This window comes from Sciurus vulgaris, assembly GCF_902686455.1.
Source record: "Sciurus vulgaris genome assembly, chromosome: 7".
Lineage (NCBI taxonomy): Eukaryota > Metazoa > Chordata > Mammalia > Rodentia > Sciuridae > Sciurus > Sciurus vulgaris.
Genome location: NC_136467.1, coordinates 145,264,958 through 145,287,447, shown reverse-complemented (window position 1 = coordinate 145,287,447; position 22,490 = coordinate 145,264,958). Strand labels below are relative to the sequence as shown.

At 50.7% G+C, this 22,490-nt stretch overlaps 1 protein-coding gene across 1 annotated transcript in view; it reads left to right on the top strand.

Annotated features, from left to right (window-relative positions):
- Positions 1 to 781: 781 nt before the first annotated feature.
- The window catches only part of GFOD1 (Gfo/Idh/MocA-like oxidoreductase domain containing 1), a 100,919-nt gene continuing 79,210 nt past the window's right edge, over positions 782 to 22,490 (top strand). The window contains exon 1 of the mRNA XM_079147318.1: positions 782 to 1,838. Coding sequence (XP_079003444.1) covers positions 1,586 to 1,838 — 253 coding nt within the window. The 5' untranslated portion in view covers positions 782 to 1,585. The remainder of the gene's footprint in view (positions 1,839 to 22,490) is intronic.

Genomic DNA, 22,490 nt, shown 5'->3' with positions numbered 1-22,490 from the left:
CGGGCGTGGCATCTGGCCAGGGCTGCACATCAGTCTGGCAAATCAGACGTTATACTCACGTGCCACCGCCGCTTTAGAGACCCTGGCCCAGCTGCAGCTTTCCTTGCTTCAGGTTCTAAGTGGGCCCCGGGCCTAGGATGCGGGGAAAAGCTCAGCCTACTCAGACTAAACTGCTAGAAAGGCGGCTGGACGGTGCGTGGCGACGCGGGGCGGAGGGGGCGGCGTGTGTGACTCGCGCGTGGAGTAGGACTGTTTAGAAGGAGACGGAATCCAGGACGCAGCGCCTAGACCTCGGAGGCTGGACTCCAATCCCAGGCCTGTTGCTTACGTGTGTCATCTTGAGCAAACCCCTCAGCCTCCTGGGGCTCATTTTCATCATCGGTAAAATGGGTTTCCAACAACCTTAGGGTTAGTGCGGGGATTAAAAGGGAGAATGCCTAGGAAGCTCTTCCAGCGTGGTGCCCCGCACGTAGGAAACACTCCCGGGGCGGAGGTTGTAATCGCCAGCCGCTCACACCTCGCCGGATGCCCTGGCCTCCCCAGGGCTGGGGCGCCCGCTGCTCTCTTCTTAAGGTTATTGGGGTGCGCCCTGCTTTGATAGATTTATTTGCTTGCTTGGGGCGGGGCTTGGAGCGGAGCTACCCGGAGAAGGAGGAGGTGAGAGCAAAGAAAGGCAAGAAGCGGAGGGGCCGGAGGCGAGCGAGGCGGGGCCGGGGCGGAGTCAGGCTGGGCTCCCAGGCCCGGCGCAGTGCGCACCCGGACCGGGCGGGGGCGGGCGCGGGCGCGGCGGCCAATGGCGCGCGGCGCTGCGGCGAGGGCGGTGCAGGAACCCCGGCCGCTGACAGCCAAACTCGCCAACTCCGCCCTCGGCCCCGCGGGATCCCGGAGCCCGAGCCCGCCTGGGGCCGAGGCCGCCCGAGCCGCGCTTCGAGCGAACATGGCAGCAGAATGAGGAGGCTGGCGCCGGTTGGTGGCCTTGGTTGCCGCGCTGCAGCTCCAGATCCGCGCCCGGCGCGCTCCGAGTCGCACCCTTAGTCGGCCTCCCGGTGGCCGCTGGCTTCTTTCATTGGGAACCAGGGCGGCGGAGAAAGAAGTCCCCGCAGCGGAGCCAGTCAGTGCTTTGGGTGTCGAATCGTGTGTGCGACCCGCCGGCTGCTGAAGCGACGCGGCAGAGAACCGGTCCGGGCTGCGGCGGCGCGCACGCGGGGATGAGCCGGCCATGGAGCGGCCTCGGCGGGGCGCACGGAGCCGGCCGGCGCCGCTGCGGGAGCGCTGCTTAAGCCCGGGCGCCGCCGGGCTTCGGGGCCTCGGGCGCACTGGGGGGGTCCCAGACGCTGCCTCCGTGAAGGACGGGAGTCCTGCGTGGGGGACACTGCAGGAGTCACCGCACTGAGGAGCCCAGAGCCTGCTCCGTCCGCATCTCGGTGCGCTGTCGGCACCCGGGCGCCTTGCCCGGTGCTGGGCGGCTGGCGCACCGCGGCGTGGTCGGCTGCAGGAGCCGGGTGCAGGATTGGCTCGAGAGGTGTGTGCGCGCGCGTTGGACTGGCGATCGGGGCAGGAGCAGAACCGGGCGACCTGAGCAGCCATGCTGCCCGGGGTGGGCGTGTTCGGCACCAGCCTCACGGCCCGTGTCATCATCCCGCTACTCAAAGACGAGGGCTTTGCGGTGAAGGCGCTGTGGGGCCGTACGCAAGAAGAAGCGGAGGAGCTGGCCAAGGAGATGAGCGTCCCCTTCTACACTAGCCGCATTGACGAGGTGCTGCTGCATCAGGACGTGGACTTAGTGTGCATCAACCTGCCGCCGCCGCTCACCAGGCAGATCGCTGTCAAGACCCTGGGTGAGCGAACCGCCCCCCCCCCCCCCCCCCCCCCCCCCCCCCGGCTCTCCTGCCTTCTCTCGTTTTTTTCCGCCGCCCCGCTGCCTTTCTCTTCTTGTCCTTTCCACATCCCAGAGGCTTACACAGCGTCTGAACCAACCCGGTGATCTGTGACCCCACATCCCACTCGGAGCTCCCCCGCCCTGGTGCCTGGCCCTCGCCACCTGCGCGCCTCTCCCCTTTTCTCCCGGCAGCACCTGAACGCGCTTCTCCATGTGCGTGGCGTGGAGACGGGAGATGTGAATCAGGTGGATGCCGAGAGCAGGAGGTCGGTTGCTACTCCCGGAGAGGAAACTTTGCCCTTAGCTGTGTGTGTAGTGCCGAGTGTGGGAGCGTAGGCACCTGGGAGAGGCGAGCAGGCAGCCCGAAAGGGCCTGAATAAAGGGCCGCACACGTGTCTGGGTTTTCCTGGGGGCGACAGAGTACCTGCTTTTCAGCAGCTGTGGCGCCCTGCTGGGGTGGTTTGTTTCTCTCCACTGTGAGTTAGTTTAGTGTGAGATTAGAGATGTGACAATCGGCTGGACCCATTTCCTTCCGGGAGGAGGGAAGGATGGCGAGAGGTGTTGGTTGGGTGACTATTAGAATATTTGAAGAGATGTCATCGGTACTAAATATAGGTAAAACCGGAGTAATTTAACCTTTGTGTGCAGCCGCCCCGCAGGTACCTTCTGCACCGATTTGGAAGAATCTTTTACTTTTAGCGGGTGGATACTCTAGTTTCTGCAGCATGGATAATTTGTGTTGGAAAAGGCCCCGAGCTGCCAGTTTCTTTTGAAAGCATGTGATAGTATCTCTTTCACTTCCTTCAGGAATCATTCAGAGGTTTGGCGTTGACAAGCAGACTGTCACCCCCCCCCCCCCCTTCTTCATCTGGTCCCCCAACTCCCTCCAGGCCTCTGAACAGTCTCTCAACTGCATTATCAACCTCTCTGCTGTGCGGAGGACAGAGAAGTGCAAGTGTTTTGTCCATCAGCAGCTCCCACACAGACCTCGAGCCATCCCAGGGAGGTTGCTCACTCCTTTCTATCCCAAGCAATTTAATAGCCCATCCTGGAGAGCTGGAGTTTTTATTGGTGAGGAAAGCACCAAAGCTTCTAACAAGAGGAGATGGGATGGATGTCTATTAAGGATGTGCTCAAGTTTGGCGATTTTAACGCTAACTTTATTAAGCCTCTGGCCTTTGTAGCCTTGTTTCTTTGGCCTTGAATTGAATGCCATTGAGTTCTGGCCAATATTTCTTCTCTCTTGGATGGAACATTTATGTTGGGTAGGAAACTCCCTTATTTACATCAGATCTGTGCATGTCGGATAGATTACAACCAAGCTGTAGTACGGATCCATGGGGCTATTTGTATAAAACTGGTCCCTGTTGAGCCGCATCTATCAGAAAGGCCCTATTGGAATGTGGCTTTACCCTGTGCAGGACAGACAGGCCCACAGAGCAACCCCAGAGCAGGAGAGTGTCAGTTTGGGTAACAAGGATGTTCTTGTGTTCTGAACATCTCTAGCACTGTGGCCCTGGGGGGGTCTGGTCCAGATTATTTGTTTCTGGATACTTCTGTGCTTATTTTTAAACATCCCTATGAGGACTGGGGATGCAGCTTAGTGGTGGAGTGACTAGCATGTGTAAGGCCCTGAGTTTGATCCCCAGAACTGGAAAAAAAAAATCCCCATAACTTCTTCATTGATAAGACTAATGTGAGTCATCTCTTCAGAACCAAATGTGGAAGGCATCATTGACTTGGTTTAGTAAGTATAACTAAGGAATAGGATTTCGTTCATGTTTTTGAGGTAGATTGGGGGGGCTCTTTTTTAAGCCCTCTTTTGCAGGCAATCCAAGGCAGCCCATGTTTATGGAAAACGTGGGGACCCTGGGATGATGTGTGGCTGGACTTTGTGCGCAGCCTCATCTTTCCTGGAAGACCCCCAGATGAGGTTCTCTGGGTTGTGCCTGTGAGTACCTATGCGGTGGTCGTCTTGGCTGGCTTCACAGTCAGGGCTAGATGTTCAGTTCCGTACAGGAAGTGAAAAACCCCAAACGGTTATCAGGCTGCCCTGCTTGGGGGTTTACAGATGTTTAGTGTTTGCCTGGAATTGAAACCAGCCACCCTTTCCCTAGTCCTGGTGAATTCTTTTAGCAGAATCCTGGGCTTCGAGTTGCTTGTGCAGTGAGAGTGATAGACAGACCTGTGACCTTCTGTTGTGGAGACGTTTCTACCATGTACAGTCTCTACACTGCCCAAGGAGTCTCCTGAGTATTTGCTGTGTACCAGGAAGTGTGGTAGGAGCTGTGTATAGTGTCTTGTTTTGTGATGAAAGTAATCCTCTCAGATAGATACTAGCCCCAAGGAGGCCACTGAGATTCAGAGACATGAGTTGAGTTGCCCAAGGACACACAGCTAGAGACTGGCACCCAGCTTTCTCGTTGGTCATTTCTTCCCCTCTCACCACCTCGTCCTCCTTCCCTGCAGTTCCTTCTGTCAGTTAATGCCATTGCAACAGGATTTGTTGGAGATGTCCTGGGTTCCTCCTGACCCCACCCATGGAATCGGTTCCCACACCGTCTCCTGAACCTCTCTATCTTCCTCCTCTGTGCCATCGCTTCCCCCACAGAAGCTAGGCCCTTACCTAATTTCTGAATTGGGTTCCAGACCGTCCCAGCCCACCCCTGCCTGCCTCTGTCCCTGCTTCCCCTTTCAAAGGCTCCCTGTCACTCCCCAGGAAGACCAGCTGTCCTGCAGGCCGAGCGGGAGCCCCGAGATTGCAGCACAGACACGCGACTGCTGCTTTAGTGGCTCACAAGTCCCTGCCTCTCTCAGGAACACCCTTGTCCCTGTGGTCATGATTGATGATCTCCGTCCTTCAAGACTAGGTGCATTAGCGCCTCCAGGAATCCTTCCTTTAGATCAGTCCCGCCCCGTGTCCCCTTCGGAGTCCTCAGCATGGTGTGACCCATCTCTTTTCTAGCACTTCTTTGCATACATTTGTTAAAAATTTAAATTTTGTTTAGTTAGTTTGAATAGGTTCTGTATTCACATGATACAAAATTCAAATGCTATGAAAGTACACAGTGAAGAGTAAACGTCCCCCAGTTGCTGTCCTCCATCAGAGACCATCAGTGTTATTATTTACTTTTTTAGAGCTCCTGTTCAAGATTTTTCTAGGGATATACTGAAAAATACATGTGTGAGAATTTTTAAATCCTCTCGACACAATTGATAACATCCAGTTCACACTGTTATATACTTTGCTATTATTATACAGTGTTATTATGAAAATTTATGTATATTAAAAATGTAATAGCTATGGTGGTGCACATCTATAATCCCAGCAGCTCGGGAGATCGGGGTAGGAGGATTGCAAGTTCAAAGCCAGCCTCAGCAACTTAGCCAGGCCCTGAGCAACTCAGTGAGACTGTCCCTAAATAAAATATAAAAGGGCGGGGGATGTGGCTCAGTGGTTAAGCACCCCTGGGTTCAATCCCAGAAAAAAGAGTAACATCTTAATTTAATGTTATATAAAATTTAGATGCATTATATATGTTTTATAAATATATATAAAGCACATAAATATATAAGCACATATTTATACACGTATAAATGTTTATGATATATAAATATATTTATTCATATGTATAAAATATACAAATATTTACACATACAATTGACCCTTCATCTCCCTGGATTCCACATGTGTGAATAAGGTCCTGGAAAATGAGACTGGTCATATAATTTTATGTGGCTGGACATATGTGAAACAATACAGCAGGACAACTACTTACAAAGCATTATGTTGTATTAGGTATTCTAAATAATTAAAGGTGATTTAAAGTTTATGGGAAGACATGCCATTTTCTATGAAGGACTTGAGCATCCATGGATTTTGGTATCTGAGGGGTTCCTGGAACCAACTGCCCACAGATTCTGCAGAACAACTGTATACACATGTATATATTTATATTATATACACATATAAAACTCAGAGTGTGAAAGTATCCTTGTTCCTTTTTTGGCTGTATAGTATCTCATTGTATGGCAAAATTAAATTTTCTTTAACCAGTTCCCTATTACTCAACATTCAGGTTGTTTCCAATCTTTTGCTTATGCAAACATGACGTGAATAATCCTGAGCATGTGTTGTTTTGTACACGTCAGTTTCTTTGTAGGATAACTGGGAACTGAGAGCTGGTCCGTGGGCTTCTGCTCATTTCATTTAGCAAAGGTGTTGCCAGATGAACTGGCGCCCGAGATGACACTGTGCCTTGTCAATTTCCCTGGCACCTCTAGGCCCTTGACTGCCGGGTGCCTGCAGGCAGGAAAGATGGATTCACTCACCTTTGTGCCCAGAGCAGTGGGGCTCAGGGCTGGTACCATGCCCCAGCCAGCCTGTGGGCTCAGCACTGCCTGGCAGTGCCCAGTCTCCCTGGACTCACACAGTAAGCTGTCTAGCCGCCGTGTTGGCCCAGCCCCGTCTCTTGTCCAGCCTGTTCTCTAGAGGTGGACAAAGTGGGTGTGTGAGGCCGTACGTAGATGGTGCATGTGCTTGCACACCTACACTCTGGCTCGCTCTTTGTTTCCCCGGGTTCCCTTGGCACCTGGAATAACACCCAGGTGCCTGACAGTGATCTACCCAGCCTAAAATAGCCCTGCCTCCCCACATCTGCTCTCCTTCATCAGTGGCTGCACCTCCCCGCACCTGGGACTCACTGCCCTCCAGCCTCTGGGCCCCTCTCCTGTTCCTCCACAGCCGCATCCCTTCCCTGATGGCAGGCTCTGCCCTGGCTCTGTGCTTTGCCTGGAAGGCTGTCCCCTTGCTGTTGCCGGTGGGCAGCTCATCCTCACTCTCCAGCTCCAGTGAAAATGTTCCTTGGGGAGCAAGGCCTTGCTGGACTCTGGCCTCCCGGTACTGCTTCTGCCATCCTCTTTCTCTTCTTGGTGGCGCTGTCAGTTTGTGACCATCCCTTTCGCTTGTACGGTTGTTGTCTTAGAGTTCTGTCTCCAGCTAGAAGGTGAGTTCTTGGGGGGTTGGGCCTTCCTCTGTCTTGTGCCTCCTGGTGCCAGCTGCCTTGTCACCTCGTAGACGCACTATAAATATTTGTTGAAGTGTGCAGAACCCATTTCCAGGGCGTGAGTGTATCCCTGGGGGAAGGCAAGGGGTCACAGACACGAGGTGCCCCTCAACGGGCAGCAGATTGGTCCTGTGCTCAGTAGTTTCTGCCTTTCCAACTTTAACATAGCCCCCCTCTCTAGGGATCCCTTCAAGGTGCAGACACCTGGGGGGGGACCTGAGTCACAGTTTCTGTCCAGTTCACTGTTCTTGCAGACACTGGAATAGGCAGGTGTCTGAGATGAGCCGGCCCTCTGCCTTTGGGGACCGAGGACCTCTCCTGATATCGTTTCCCTGGCAGGGAAACTGTGCCAGAAATACCTGCCGCCTTGTGTGGAATGTGATGACATCCGTTTTCACAATCCCTGTCCTCGTTTTTGGAGACGGTGGTGCAGATTCTCCTGGGAAGGGCTCCCCATGGGGAGGGAAGGCTCCCTTGGGGCAGTGAGTAAGGTTTTCACTGAGCTCTGCTCTTCCACAGGTCGATCTTGCCCCAACCTGCTTGGCGTCACTAGCCGAGGACCTGAGCGTTCCGCCCCTCCCTGTCCCACTTCACGGCTGCAGCAGTTGCTTAATGCTGAGGGGACAGAGGTGAGACAGGAGGAAACAGGGCTGAGGCTTGCAGGCCACCGTGACCACACCAGCAGAGGCATGGCTGCGGGTGATGACGAGGGTGTACTTGGACTTGCTTGCCACTCCGAAATTCTAGCCAACCCTGCGTTTCCAGTTCATCCTTGAGGTTTCTTTTGGATCTGTTCCTATCTTAATGCTGCCCGAAAGGGGTGATGGCATTTTTTCTTGCTGGGTTCCTGCCCCTGTGCGCTGCAGGAAATGATTTTAGTCCATCAATTTGGTGAAGAGTTGAGGAAGCCCCTGGGCAGTATGTAAATGAAAGAAATTACCCTGTTTACGGTTAGGAAAAGTCAAGCACCACCAGTCTCCCTTCATCTCACTGAAATTAGGTGCAGTTGAAGGATTCCTTTGTGGGTGATACCTGACTTTGAAAACAGACAGTTCTGCAGAAGTTTAAATTGGAGTGAGAAGAAGGTAAAATGTTGAATGTTTTGGTAGCTAAAACTGAGGAAGAACGAGAGCATCAACAAAAAAGTAGAGGTAAATAGCATGTTTTGAGGGTTTCACTAAGAAAGACACAGGCAGTTCATTATATGTTTTGATCCAGGGCAATCACAGCCCAGCAGAGAGCATCGTAATATTATTGGATGTGTGTTTCAGAAGCTAAACAATGATAGGAAAGACTGCCAGGTTGCTAGCATGTGACTTTGGGAGAGGTACCTGTCCTTCCTAAGTCTCAGTTTTCTTATCAATAAAAAGGAGGAAATGACAATACCATATGGTGTGGCAATTAAAAGGAGGGGTATATAAAGGCTTGGGTTTTGTTCCCACTCAGTTATCTGCATCAGCTCAACAGACATTCATGTTTTACTTCTCCCTAATGCGTTCAGTTCTGTAGCCTGTTTCAAATGGTGCTTTGCAGTCTCACCTCCCCACCCCCCACCCCATTTTTTTTGGTACCAGGAATTGAACCTAGGGGCACTTAACCACTGAGTCACATCCCTGGCCCTTTTTTATATTTTATTTAGAGACAGGATCTCATTGAGTTGTTTAGGGCCTTGCTAAGTTGCTGAGGCTGGCTTTGAACTTGCAATCCTCCTGCCTCTGCCTCCTGAGATGCTGGGATTACTGCAAATCCAGTACAGTTGGCTCCCTGTGTCTGTGAGATTTTCAAGATTGGATTGAACCAACTACAGGTTGAAAATATTTGAAAAGAGAAATCGCATCTGCATTGAACATGTACAGACTTTTTTTCTTGTTATTCCCTAAACAATATAGCAGAACAACTGCTTACATTGTATTAGGTATTATAAGTCATCTGGAAATGATTTAAAGTATACATGAGGACTTGTGTAGATTATATGCAAATACTCTGCTGTTTTATACAAGGGATTTATCCTTGGAGTTGGGTATCCTTGGGGGTTCCTGAAACCAACCCCTGGCAGATACCAAGGGACAACAGCTCTCGCTTCGCAGATAGGTGATCAGTAGAGATGCTGATGCTACTGTCAGGTCCTCACGATTGGTCACTTGTGATGAGGATGAACCCAGGAGCAGGAAGGGAGCCAGGGGTTGGGTACCTTGCTGTAAACCCCCGGAGTTCATTCTGCTCCCCTCTGTCAGCTTCCTCGGCCACCCCTCTTCACGCCAGCCTGCTCTGCCCACGTGGTGGGCAAAACAATCGTCTGCACCAGCTCCCAGATACACGAATCACTGGCGCCCGTCTTCCCAGCTGTCCCTGCTTGTGTCCCCTGCACTCCTGGCTCAGTGTTTTCTGTGGTCACTCACAAACTAGGGACACATCAGAAATGCTGCCGGGCCCACTCAGCTGGACAGCAGCAGGTGGAGGAGGGACTGAGTGGTCATTCCGGGCCGAGCGGCACTGCGCTGCTGTGAGAACACAGGCTTGGGGGCCATTTTTACAGATGTAGATGATTCTTGATGGTGTCAAGTCTTTACTGGATGAAATGCACATCTGGAGTTTCATTGCTTTTTAATGACCATAGGAAAGCAGTAGACAGAAATTATATATGTGATGACCCAGTGATACCAATCCCATTATTATTAAATATAAGATGTAGATGTTTTTAAAGCACGGTGGTCCTCTTATTCTCGGGGGATATATTCCAGTACTCCCTGTGGATGCTTGAAACTGGATTGTGCCGAGCTCTGTATGTTTCGTTTTTCCTGTGTATATATCTATGGTAAAATCCAGTTCATAAATTAGGCTCAACAAGAGATTAGCAACAATAACAATGGGACAGTTACAACAGTATACTGGAACAACAGTTATGTGAGTATATCCTCCTTCCAAATCTTTTAGGGAGGGTGGTACTGAGGATTGGACCTAGGGATACTCTACCACTAAGCCACATCCCCTGCCTTTTTTATTTTTTATTTTAAGACAGGGTCTCATTAAGTTGCTGGGGCTGGACTTGAACTTGTGATCCTCGTGCCTCTGCAACCGTCACCCTACAGTGTACCATGTTGCTAAGCTATGAAGGTCAGTAAGTTAGGTGTACTCAGGGAATTTCCTTTTTAATTTTTTTTTTCTTTTTTCCTTTTGCTACTGGGAATTGAACTCAGGCACACTTTACCACTGAGCTACCTCTCCAACCCTTTTTATTTTTAGTTTAAGACGGGGTCTCACTAAGTTGCTTAGGGCCTTGCAAAGTTGTTGAGGCTGGCCTCAAGCTTTCAATCCTGCTTCTGTCTCCTGAGCCACTGGGATTAGGGGTGTGCATCACTGTGCCTGGCAAATTTCCACTTCTTAATATCTCACAATTGGGACTGAATTTCAACATATGAAACTTGGGGGGACCCACTCAAACCACGTGTATGTCAGATGCGGAGTGTGGTGACGAGGACGTCTCTCGGGGGATGTGTCGGTCTGTTTCCCATAGCTGTAACGAAATGCCTGAGGCTGGGAAATTTGTAAAGAACAGAGGTTTAGCTCAGGGTTCTGGAGGTCTAAGAGCATGGCACTGGTTTCTGCTTAGCTCTGATGAGGCCCTCCTGGCTACATCACAGCATGGCAGATGACAACAGGGGATCATAGGCTTACACCACTGGGCTTGGCAGTCAGTGCATTTTCTACTGATGAGGTTTTCAACTCATGATTGGTCTGTGGAGACAAAACCCTTTGTATGTATGCACACATGTCCCATGGGCCCTGTTTCTCTGGAGGACCCCAACTTAAACAGCTTTTGCCTAGTTTGAGGTCACCTGGCCAGGCAAACTTTGTCATGATGCACCAGAAAGTCGAATCCCACAAGTGTAGGTGCAGAAAGACATGCTGCAGAAACTGCTCTGGCCGGTTCGACTGTGAGCCTCTGAGGCCCTGTAGGTGAAGGTCCTGTCTAGTTCAGACTTAGGCCAAGGGAACGTTGGGGAAATGCCGTCAGTCACTGCTGAGAGCCACTGCTGTGGTTTGAATGTCAGGTGTCCCCCAAAAGCTCATGTGTGAGACAATGCAAGAAGGTTCAGAGGAGAGATGATTGGGTTGTGAGAGTCTCAGCCCAATCAGTGATTTCATCCCCAGTAGGGATTAACTGAGTGGTAACCGAAGCGGCAGGGTGTGGCTTTGGTGGTGTATATTTGTATCTGGAGAATGGAGTCTCTCTCTCTCTCTCTGCTTCCTGATGATGCCAGCTGCTTCCCTCTGCCACGCTCTTCCGCCATGATGTTCAGCCTCACCTCGAGCCCTGAGGAATGGAGCCGGCCTTCTATGGACTGAGACCTCTGAAACCGTGAGCCCTCAAATAAACTCTTCCGCCTCTAAAATTGTTCTGGTCAGATCTTTTAGTCACAGCAGCGAAAAAGCTGACTAAAACAGCCAGCTTGACGCTTCACCCTGACAGGGTCTGTACCTTCCTACAGGGGTTTGATCAAGTCTGAGATGTCTTGGGGTTAGATGTTCCTTGAGAATATTTGATGTCCAGCTGTGTAGTTTTTAAAAATGCAGAAAAATAACTTTACATGAAAATGATACAATTCTTAAAAATGCCCTTTCTAATCGTGGCAGCCCGTGGAACATTCCGCCGCTCTTCTGGTTAGCATCGTAGCCATCAGCGAAAACTGGAGGATGCTGAAGCCCCCATCAAGTCGGTTTGCAGCTTTAGCCCTTTGTTTCAGGAAGGTTTTAGCTAGCTAGCTTTATACCATGAAATTCACCTATGTGTTCCAGAGATTTTTAGCAAATGTATCTAGCTGTATAGCCATCATGACCAAAAGAACATTTAGAACATTCCCAACACCCTGGGTTCCCCATGCCTGTGTACAGCTGACCCGTTCCCGCCACTAGCCTCTGATCTGCTTTCTGTCTCTATAGTTTGCTTTTCCTCGAAATGCCATAGAAATGCAGTCTCCTAATGAGTAGTCTCGTGTCTGGTTCTTTCATGGTGCATCATGATTTTGATGTTCATCTATGTTGTTGCGTGTGTTTGAAGTTCATTTCTGGTTACTGCCGAGGAATAATCTGTGGTATGAATATAGCACTTTTTGCGTCTCCATCCACCATCTAAGGGGTCTTCGCATTGTTTGCAGGTTTGGCTGTTGAGTAACGCTGCAGGGAACACCTGCGTGCACGTCTTTTGTAGATCTGCATTTGCATTCTCTTGATCAGACACCTGGGACTGGAATTGTTGATCATATGGAATGTTTATATTTCAGTTTTTCAGAAACTGTGACACTGTTTTTCCAAAGAAGCCGCATGCTTTCGCATTCCCACGAGTGACGCAGGAGGGTTCTGATGTCTCCACGTCATCCCCAGCACTTGGTATTGTCAGTCTTTTTGATAAGAGCCATTAGAGTTGGCGCCTGGCGGTATCTCATGAATTTGATTTGCATATTCCTACCGACTAATGACATCGGTGTCTTTTCTTGTGCGTTTCATCCAGTCATGCCTTGTCTCTGGTGAAGTGTCTATTCAAATCTCTTGTCCGTTTTTAAATAGGGTTTTGTGGTCTTGAATTGAGTTGTAAGCGCTGGTTTGGTGATTTTCTTAGTTTGTGGCAGTAGTAGGCTCCATGTGGGGCAGGGGTAGAGCCACCCCCTCATCCCTGTCCTTTGTTTTTGATTTCTGGAACTAGTACAGTTGAACTAATTCTCTAACCCAAGTAAAAGAGCTTTGCAAATATTTGCTAAAATGGCTCATTATGCAGCAGGTGGGGCTGGTCTGGGGCTGCAGCCTTGCCTGGGGCCCTGATAAAGGCATGCCACTCTGCTGGGGACGTTTGCAATTTGCAGATTATCTGCGGTCCCCATGGTCTCCTAATCCCCTATTTTTCTCAGTGTCTGGAGATTATTTCTCCCTCTTTCCTTCCTCTCTCTCTCTCTCTCTCTCTCTCTCTCTCTCTCTCTCTCTCTCTCTCTCTGTTCTCTCTCTGTTCTGTCTCTCTTTCTCTTCCATTTATTTTTATTCAGTAAATGTCTTTTGGATGCCTGTAGCGCTCGCAGATGGCTGTGGTGGGAAACAGCCCGGAGAGTAAGACACAGGCTTTGTCCTTGGGAAAAGATAAACACAGGCAGACACAGGGAGGCGATGGGGTGTGTGGCAAGGAGCAGCGTGCTCGGCGACAGCGTGGTACCAGGAAGGGTTCACCTGAGGCAAGTGAACACTCCCCACTCCCAGTCGGCCCTGGGTGAAGGGTCGGCCACCAGGGGAGCTTCCCAGGGCCAGTCTGCGGAGGGCACTAGAACAAAGGGAGGAGGAAACGCTGTAACAGAACCCTGCTGGTAAAAGTGCTGTGTGTGTGTGAGTGACAGAGAGAGGAGGTGGGAGGTGCACCGCGGGTGGGACCTGGAAGGGGCATCTGCGGATTGCTGGTGAATCATTCCTTTCCCTTCACTGCCAAGCTCAAGAGAGGAACTTGAGTTTGAGTTTAGAGATAAAATGTTCAGGAGCTGTGAGGAAAGGCCTCCCTGTCCCCAGTGTCCTTCCCCTCAGGCAGCTGTGGGTCCCGGAGGAGGTGGCTCTGCCATCGCGGCTGCTGCAGGCTGAGGAGCTGAGAGCTGGAATGATCTGGAAGACCTTTGTGAGGAGCTGTGGCTTCAATGGAGCAAGAAGAAGGGTAGGGCTTAAATAATTTAAAGGGAAGATGTAGAATGTTCTGGAGTCTTTTGTGGCTGCCTGGGGAGCTTCCCGGTGTTTCTCACAGTTGGCCACCTGGAACGACGTTAGAGTGATCTGAGGTTGTCGTAAATCCTCAGCAGTTCACTCTACGTTTCAGAATAACCAGAGAAGAGTTTGCAGGTCCCCAATACAGGACGGATAGTCTCAGAGGCCGTGGAGATCCGACTGCCCTGATTGGATCATTGCACACCCGAGACGAGTCTGGAAGCATCCCATCAGTTCAACATGAATAAGTACAAATGTCATAGACCAATTTCAACATTAGGAAAAGAATGCCCCCTAGCCTAAAACCAGTTTTCCTCAGCAGCAGTCAGTGCCACTTGCGTGGTCCTCTGCCCTCGGATCCCACGCAGTGACAGTCACAAATGACCACGCTCCGGGGTTGGCGAAGGAATCAGCCTGTAGAGCCCTGGAGAGAACTCGGCTGAGAGGGGCAGGAATGGCTGCCCTAGAGGGTGTGGGAAGAGCTGCTGGAAACGCCCCGAGGACCAAAGTCCTGTGTGTGATGGAGTCGGGGCGGCTGGGGACAGGCGGGCGGGTAGGGTCTTGCTCCTGGTTTGTGCTGCTGTCGGGTGGTGGCGGTAACTCACACCCTTGGAGGACGTTCACGTGTGGCATTCGGACCTGCCTCTCGGTCGTGAGAGCTCATGGAGACTGGGCCATCTCGGCATAGCTGCCATCACAGGAGGTGGCTGTAGGAAGAGGCCACAGAGGTAGAAGGAGGAGTTAAGTCTCGACTTGGGACCTGGGAGTCAGTCACCAGAACCTTGTGGGGCGACCCCTGTGGCTAGATTTTTAGAAGATCCCCAGATGAGACCCGTCACGTATCTATTTTGCTCCATGTCCAAAGGGAAAGTTCCTTGTCGAACTTGATAGTCCTCTGTTGAAAGTGAGGCACCTCGATATTTTTCATCAGTGGAAAAGTCGGCCAGTTTTAAGAGGCGGTCCCACCAGATCCCAGAAAGCCTGGGGGACTGTAGCCATGCGGGTGTGGGAGTCCCACGGCCAGCACTGGATTCTGGCCTTGCCATGAGCTACGTGGCTGTTGACTCTTCACTTAATGAGTCTGTTTCTTCATCTGTAAGCAGAGATAATAAAAGTACTAGCTCCTGAGGTTGTCAACCTAAACAGGGCTCCGTTCAACACGAATGCTCAGTAAACATGGAGATCCGACTTAATCAGGACATAGTATGGTGAGCCGAGGTCCATTCATCCTTTCCTTAACACTCTAGGTCTGTGCTATGCAAAGTAGTAGCCGTTAGCCACGTGTGACTCTTCAAATTTACGTCAGCTAAAACTAAACAAGAGGAAAAATTCAGTTCTTCTGTTGCTGTAGCCACATTTCAAGTGCCAGAAGGCCACAGGTAGCTACCATATTGGATGGTGTAGCATGGAGCATTTCTGTCACTGAAGAAAGTTATACTGGGCAGCACTAATTCTGAGATTGGGGGTATAGCTGTGAGCAGAGCTGCTGCTTGTGTTTAATCTTACCATGATTTTTTGAGAAATCCAAACTTTTGAATATGTTTCATTTTCTCCAAAGAATGGGATAATAGGGCATCTACACATTGGGGTGTTGGTGTCTCAGAACTAATTAGTAGGTGTTTCACAAGGCCCAGGCACGTTCTTCTGGATTTATTAGTAAGGACTCTTATTAATAAGAAGGGCGTGAGGTATGGAAAGCTTCCTAAATTCTCCATGAGAAGTTGGAAATGATCAGTCAAATAAATGACTCTGCCCCTCCCCACTTACCTCAGTCTTACCACAGGACTTTAGGCAGCAAGTGGCACAGACCAGGCAGAGCAGGGCCATGGCAGGTCCTCTGTCTGCCCCCTCAGCTATCCCATGAGGGATGGCTTTTGGTCAACATAGCAATGGAAGCACAGAGAAGCAAAGGGACTTAATAGAATACCCAGGAGTGTGGTGAGGGAAGTTTCTAGAGGCCAGAACTGTTAATCTTGCAAGAACCTGTGAGAACATGTAGCAGCAGGTTCCTGAGGATTGGGTTGAGGGGAAGAATTCTGATTTCCCAGTAAGATGGTTTTCTACTTCTGCGTGACACTGGGGGACACGGGGGCCCTGACTTATTCCTCGTCTCTTCCTGTACCCCTGTCCTTCTCATCATCTAAGGGGAGAAGCTAAATACATACTAGAGCATGACGCCTCAACTAATAGGTAATTACTATTTTGCTAATTACCGTTGCTTGCTTTTTTCTTCCTGGAGTCCCATCAGCGCGGTGAGAGCCATATCCATGTGTACAAGCGTTCCTTCGGGGACTGGGACTGTGAACCCCAGCTTGCAGGAAGCTGGGCTGGGGCGGGTGGGTGTGCATGTGTGAAGGTGTGAGCCTGCACACCCAGGAGCGCACTTCCGCCGGAATGACGCTGCCAGTCAAGGGCAAAGCCTTGATCTGAGATGACTCGCTATTTAAACGTGTCCCTGGAAGCTCCGCTCACTCCTACATGAATATAAATAATCAAAAGTGGGAGGTGAAAATGAGATTTGTTGCTTTGCTCTGTCTCCTTCCCTCTCCAGAGGAGCTGGGGCGTCAGAGGAGGAAAAGCAGCGGGCATTCAGACATGGGGGGAGCACCACGTGGCTCTGTTTGTGTGAGGCCTGCTCCTCCCTGCAGCTCCACTCACGTGGGACGACTGTTTACACCTCACGCTGCTGCTCCCAGAGAGTCCTGGGGGACAGGTTCCCAGCCCCAGGGGATGCAGCTCCTCTGACTTAATACGCACCACCGCTCACAGGGCACAGAGGCAGCCTGGCCTTCTCTGGGAGGCCCGCGGGTACCACAATGCCACGTTTGTCTGTAGAATAAGACTTAGCGGGTCCTTCTTGCCTGAATGCAGCTGCCTCCGTCTGCAGCCTGTGTGTGGGGGAGGTCCCAGGGCCTGGCAGTCGGGATGTGCCTCCAGAGCTGAGATGGCTCTCCTGTTTCCCGCCCCCAGACCCAGGCAGGATGGTCCTGACATGTGCCCTCACATTCAGGCCCTGGGGAAGCCGGTGGGACACGTGGCTGTGTCCTCAGACAGGATTCCCTGGCTTAGGTACCTCACAGTTTTCAGACTAGTTTGACATTTGCATCCCCACTCATTCATTGAGTACCTACGTGGTGTAAGGAAACATCTGGGTCATGGGAGTTAAGAACGGTCAAAGTATAAAAGATCTCTACTCTGAAGGGGCTTGCGATCCACCCGGGACTTCCCCATCACCTTTGAAATGAGAAGAGAAATTAATATTTTTTTAAAATTAGTTCACTATAGAGACACAATTTTGGGATTCCTTTTGACAATTTCACAAGCATCGACTGTAACAGGTCCCTCCTCCCTTTCCCTCCTCTCTTTCCTGTTCCCTTTCTTCTACTCTGACCTTTCTTCTATTTGCATATAGTTTTTTTTTTTAATTTGTGCATTATGGATGTACAGAAGCGTGAAACTCACTGTGGTATATTCATATATGGATGCAGGACGTTGGGTCAGATCCATTCCAGCGTTCCTCCCTTTACCCACCCCTCTTCCTTCCCCCTCAATCCCCTTCCTCTACCCCACGGATCCCTCTTCTCTTAGGGAAATTAATATTTTGAAGAGTTACAGAGCACTTTCTGAGGAGCAGGTCTGGAGTGACTGCTTTCCATTGCTCAGCCAGCTCCCAGGTGTTGAGCCTGTGCCAGGCCCTGGGTTCCATCCTCAGCACCACCAAACAGAGACGTTTAGCATCTCTTTCCTTTTTACTAGTAAGAAATTTAGCCACAGGGAAGTTAAATATTTCATCATGTATTCTAAGTGGTGGATTCTTTTCACATTTTAACGTCTAAAATGTAGGTGCGTCACAGGCTCTTGCTGGGTTGCTGAGGCTGGCTTTGAACTTGTGATCCTCCTGCTTCAGCCTCCTGAGTCTCTGTCATTACAGGCCTGTGCCACTGCTCTCAGCTGAATTATTATATAATTCATTTTTCAAAAATGAAGAGAAGTTAAATGACCAACGAGTGTATGCGAAGGTGGACCCGAGGGGTGGGCTGTGTGCCTGCATTGGTATACCTGTTTTCTGGGGCAAGGGTGTGATTTGCTTGCAGAGGTCCTTAGGGATGTGACCAGTGGCTGCTTTCCTGTCCTGGAGAGCCATCCTAGGAGACAAAGGTGGCTCTTGCCGGTGCACAACTCAATTCTGAGAAGTCCCCAAGGGCAGGCCTGTCTGTTCCTTATCACAACGCCCTGTGGCCAACACGGCAGGCAAGAAGCAAGGTCTGTTGAGTTCCATGGTTGACCTGGATTCAGACAGCGGTGGCAAGGGTTCTGTAGGAGGAGTGAGTGTTCTGCTGCTGGGTTTGCAGTCCGTTGGCTCCATCGGCCTGGCCCCCGCGTGCTTAGATTAACACCGTCCCTCCAGGGGCTTAGACTACGTCACTTTTCTGAGCAGCTAACATGAAAAGCAGAGAAGAGAGACTGGTCGGGGAATTTGGTATCTCAGACGGGAGGTTGCAGAGAATAGTGGAAAGAGAACGTTCCTGGCCATCGGGATACCTGTTAGGTCAGGGGGACCTGTCTCCCAATGCCAGAGAGAAACCAAGTTACAGGGGAGAGGAGTGACTTGCCAGTGTTCTTATGCTGATCACTGGAAAGCCAAGTTGAGACCAAACCCAGGTCTCTGGAGAGTGTGTTTCTTACCCTGTTGAATCATTTAATCACTTGGGGCTTCTGCTTTCCCAACAATGAGGAGGATGACTTCTAGGAAGCTCTTCTAAGGAAATAATGATGACAAAAAGACCTCCAAATCAGTAGTGTTCACCAATGCCTTATTTGTAATTAACAAAATGCTGCAAACAAATAAATTTTATGCAGTATCAGAGCAGTTAGGCAAATTTGGGAAATATAGTTGGTTAAATACTAAATAGCTGTTGGAATTATGCACAGGAAGTCTGCAGCAAAATGGAAAATGTCCTTATGATATAATTAGAGGAAGAAAAAAAGGATGCAGAAGCATTTGTGTGTTTAGGATGGTAGCCTCGTGGAACACAACACTCGCCCTTGCCCAGAAGAGTCTGGTAGGTAATAAGACCAAATCCTAATGGTGGTTATTACCAAGTTGTAGAATTACGGATTTGTTTCTCTTGTCTACATTTTCAATCTTTTAACAATATGGTCATAAGGACCCAGGATGGTGGCGCATGCCTGTAATCCCGGTGGTTTGGGAGACTGAGGCAGGAGGATCATGATTTTTAGGTCAGCCTGGGTAACTTAGACCTTGCCTCATAATAAAGAGGACTGGGGATGTGGCTAAGTGGTAGCGCACCCTTGAGTTTAATCCCTAGTAACACACACACACACAAGTTATGGTCATAGTGGGAAAAATAAATTTATTTTTCAAAAGAAAGAGAAAGGGCTGGGCATGTAGCTCAGTGTTGAGCCTGTGCCAGGCCCTGGGTTCCATCCTCAGCACCACCAAAGAGACAAGATAACACAGTCTGACTGGGCGACTCTCCCTCCAGTTCTTTCATCTGTGGTCCTTTGGGCCTGGGAACTGTCCCCAAGTGTTTATGCATGTTTGGTGGAGGAAAAACGAGTCCCACCTTGTCCCTAGGGAAAGGCGGTCCCTTCTGGGAAGCGGAAGGGGCCAAATGTGTGTCCAGGGGCCTTCCTGATGCTCGGGTGAATCAGCAGAGGAGTCTCTGGGTCTGGAGAGTCGCCACCGCAGGTGCTTGGTGGCAGGGTGGCTTGTTTATATCCTAACCCCGTGGCCAAGGCTGGGACACTGCTGAGAACACCCGAGGGTTCCCTGGGGCTCCTAAACTTGCCCTGGGCAGGAGGAGGCCTCTCGCTGGCTTTAGCCTGCTCCAGGCCCGGAGGAACGGTGCTAGGCCGTGCTTCCAGGTTCTGTTCCCTCTGGCAGAAAGCTGTGGCCTAGCCGAGCCCACGTTGGCATCAGCTCCTGCAGCTTCAGAACCCTGACCCTGAGAAAACCCGTCACCTCCTGCCTGTGGGGTCACACAGCCAACAGGGCGTGGGCCTGGAAACCTGGCTGGGTGGTTCTTGTCCCAACACCACCACCAATTAGCCGTGCCACCTTGGGCGAGTGACCTCACCTGCCTAGACTCTCTCTTCCTGTAGAACGCAGACGCCAGAGTCGGTCTTTAAGAGATCCTTCTAGTTCCCACCCTGTGTGCTAGTAACTCGCTTTAAGAGCTTAGCACCAAGAGGCCGGATTGTTGGTGTGGTCAGTATCTTAGGTGCCGTTTTAGTGCTGTCGCGGTGGTACGTTGGTTCAGGAGGCAGTGGATTCACTTGTCCTGATCAGCTGCACAGACATCCCCTATTCTGCTCCCGACCAGGAAGCGCTCTTCCCTTTATCTTGGGGGTGGGGTGCATGTGGTCCAGGGGCAAAGGGGCGTGGCTGTGAGGCTCAGTGGGCGGGCCGCCTAGCGGCGGGAGAGCCAGCAAGCGTGCTTGCGGGTGGAGATGCGCGTGTGTAGCGTGTGCACCCGTCCAGGTCTGTTGTGCCCATGATGGTGGTTCCCCACCCCTGAAATGTTTAATGACGGTGCTGAGAATTCATCTGTATGGGAAGGTGCTTTCGCCACCGTCAAGTTCGGTGGGGGTGCTGCCCGATTCTGGGCACAAATTTTATAAGCGTGGTGGGCGTTTGTGGTTAGCTTCTTCTGCAGGTGTTTCACTGAATAAGTTGTTCTCCATTGCACCAAGGAAAGATGTGGTTTGCCAAAGAAGAAATACTGTGTGGCCCTGAGCAGATCAAGGAATATTCACTCCAGCCGACTCCAGGTCAGAAATGGTGTCTCGGTGGGTTTTTAGGAGGCCACTGGCAGGGAGGTGACGGAGAACGTCACCCTGTTGTGTATGAGTCAGCGGCAGGTGCAGTGGTTTCTACGTGGGTGCTGGTTGCAGATGGGCTCCCGTGGCGTAGAGTCACCCTTTCTACGTGGCCTTGATGAGCTCTGTGGGTGGAAAGTCTGTTGTGACTGATCATGACCCAGGCAGGGGAATTAGTCAACCTCACCAAACCAGTATAAAGATAAAACCCAGGGAGGACCTTGAAAGGAAGAGAAATCCTTTTACTTCTCTCCTCTCTCCTTCCTGCTGGCTCCTCAGATTAAAAATCCACACCATATGGGCACCAGAAGACACAGTGTCATCTTCTTGTACCTTCCCAAGAAGTTACATAACCAGAGCATCTCAGGATCCACAGAGAATGACGGAGCCCACGAGCCTTCCCTGCATCAGCTCGGGACATTTTGGGGTCTCCCCAGCCTGGGGATGACACGTGTCTTTCCTAGCACTGATTTTGCACTCGGTTTCAGCGTTCGCCAGTCATTATCAATGAGAGGGTTTCCTAAGATTCAACCTACATGTGTAGCTCCCTATTTGGAGAGGGTCCTGTTGGCTCTTCCCTGCAGAGCAGACGACGTGGGGTGCTGACAGCGACCCATCAGCAGTGAGTTGGATGATCCCGGTTTCATTTTAAACTTGCTGACGGGGCATCTGTATCTTTTTTTCTCTCTCTTTAACACATTGTTTTAGGGAGATGTGACACCTTGGTAGGAAGAGTCATTCCTCGCATTGACTCACCTGTGGCCTCCTGCAGATCCCCCAACCTTGCCGTCCTTGATTCCTCTTATAAAACGAGAGCTTCCTTGTGATGGTTCCTGAGCTTGTTGTCTATCAGGAGCCCTGAGGAGGCTCCTGGGGTTGGCGTGCATAGGCTGTACCCAGGCCAGTGACGTCAGGGTCTCTGGGACTACGAGAGAGCATAGGCATTTTTTCTTTAAGTTTCTCAGAGTTAGAAACCTCTTGTTCCAGCAGCGCGTCTCAAACTTTAACACACCCAGGAGTCCCCTGGGAGTCTTGGCTGAAATGTAGATTCTGGTTCTGTGGGGCTTGGGATTTTGTTTCTAATAAGCTTCCAGGGGCTGCTGCTGGACTCAGCTTTAAAGGATCTGGTTTAGAATCAAAGCGTTGGTTGGCCAATGAGCCACAGTATGGGCCCAGTCGTTATGTTTGCAGAAAAGCAGCACAAACGGCATCCCTCAGGGATAAGCAGAGAGGACGGAGCAGAGGAAATCAGGGTGGCTGCACAGAGGAGGTAGCGTTCCAGAATGAGGAGGGTTATTAGTCAAGGGTTAGTGGTCTCATGCTTCTCCAGGGAAACGTGTCTCCTTGACTATTAGACACATGCACATGCACATACATGCACTGAGTGTGCACACTAGATAGGAAGACTGTGCATGCTCACAAATGAGTGGCACCCTAGCTCAGTGGGCTCGAGACCAGGGCAGGGTTGATAACGTCATTCAAGTCCACAGCAGGTGGCTGGTAGAACACCTCTTTAAGGGAGAGCAGTCATTTTTTTTTTTTTTTTTTTTATAAAATCTTCAACTGATTGGATGAGGCCCACCCACATGCTGCAGGTAATCTGCTTTACTTAGGTTACTGATTTAATGCTAATCTCATCTAAAAAATGCTGTCAGCAGAACACTTACTTTCACCTAGACAGGAAAACCTGTTGACCCAACACCTGGCTTCCTGGCCTTGACCCGTTGACATACAGAATTCACCATCATGATGAGGGCAAGGTGCTCCAGTTTCTTCTGGGCTCTGCAAACCGCAGAGCAGTAGCTGAGAGGCCAGAGCTTGAGGTCCAAGGGAGCCAGGATGACTTAGGGGCGCTTTTAGTCTCTGCTGTTGGTGTTCTGGCAAGCCTTTGTTCTGCTAAGTACAGAAGAGCTGGACTTCACAGGCTTTTCACCCAGAGCGGGCATGGGCCCGGTCGTGGGTGGGTCCATCCA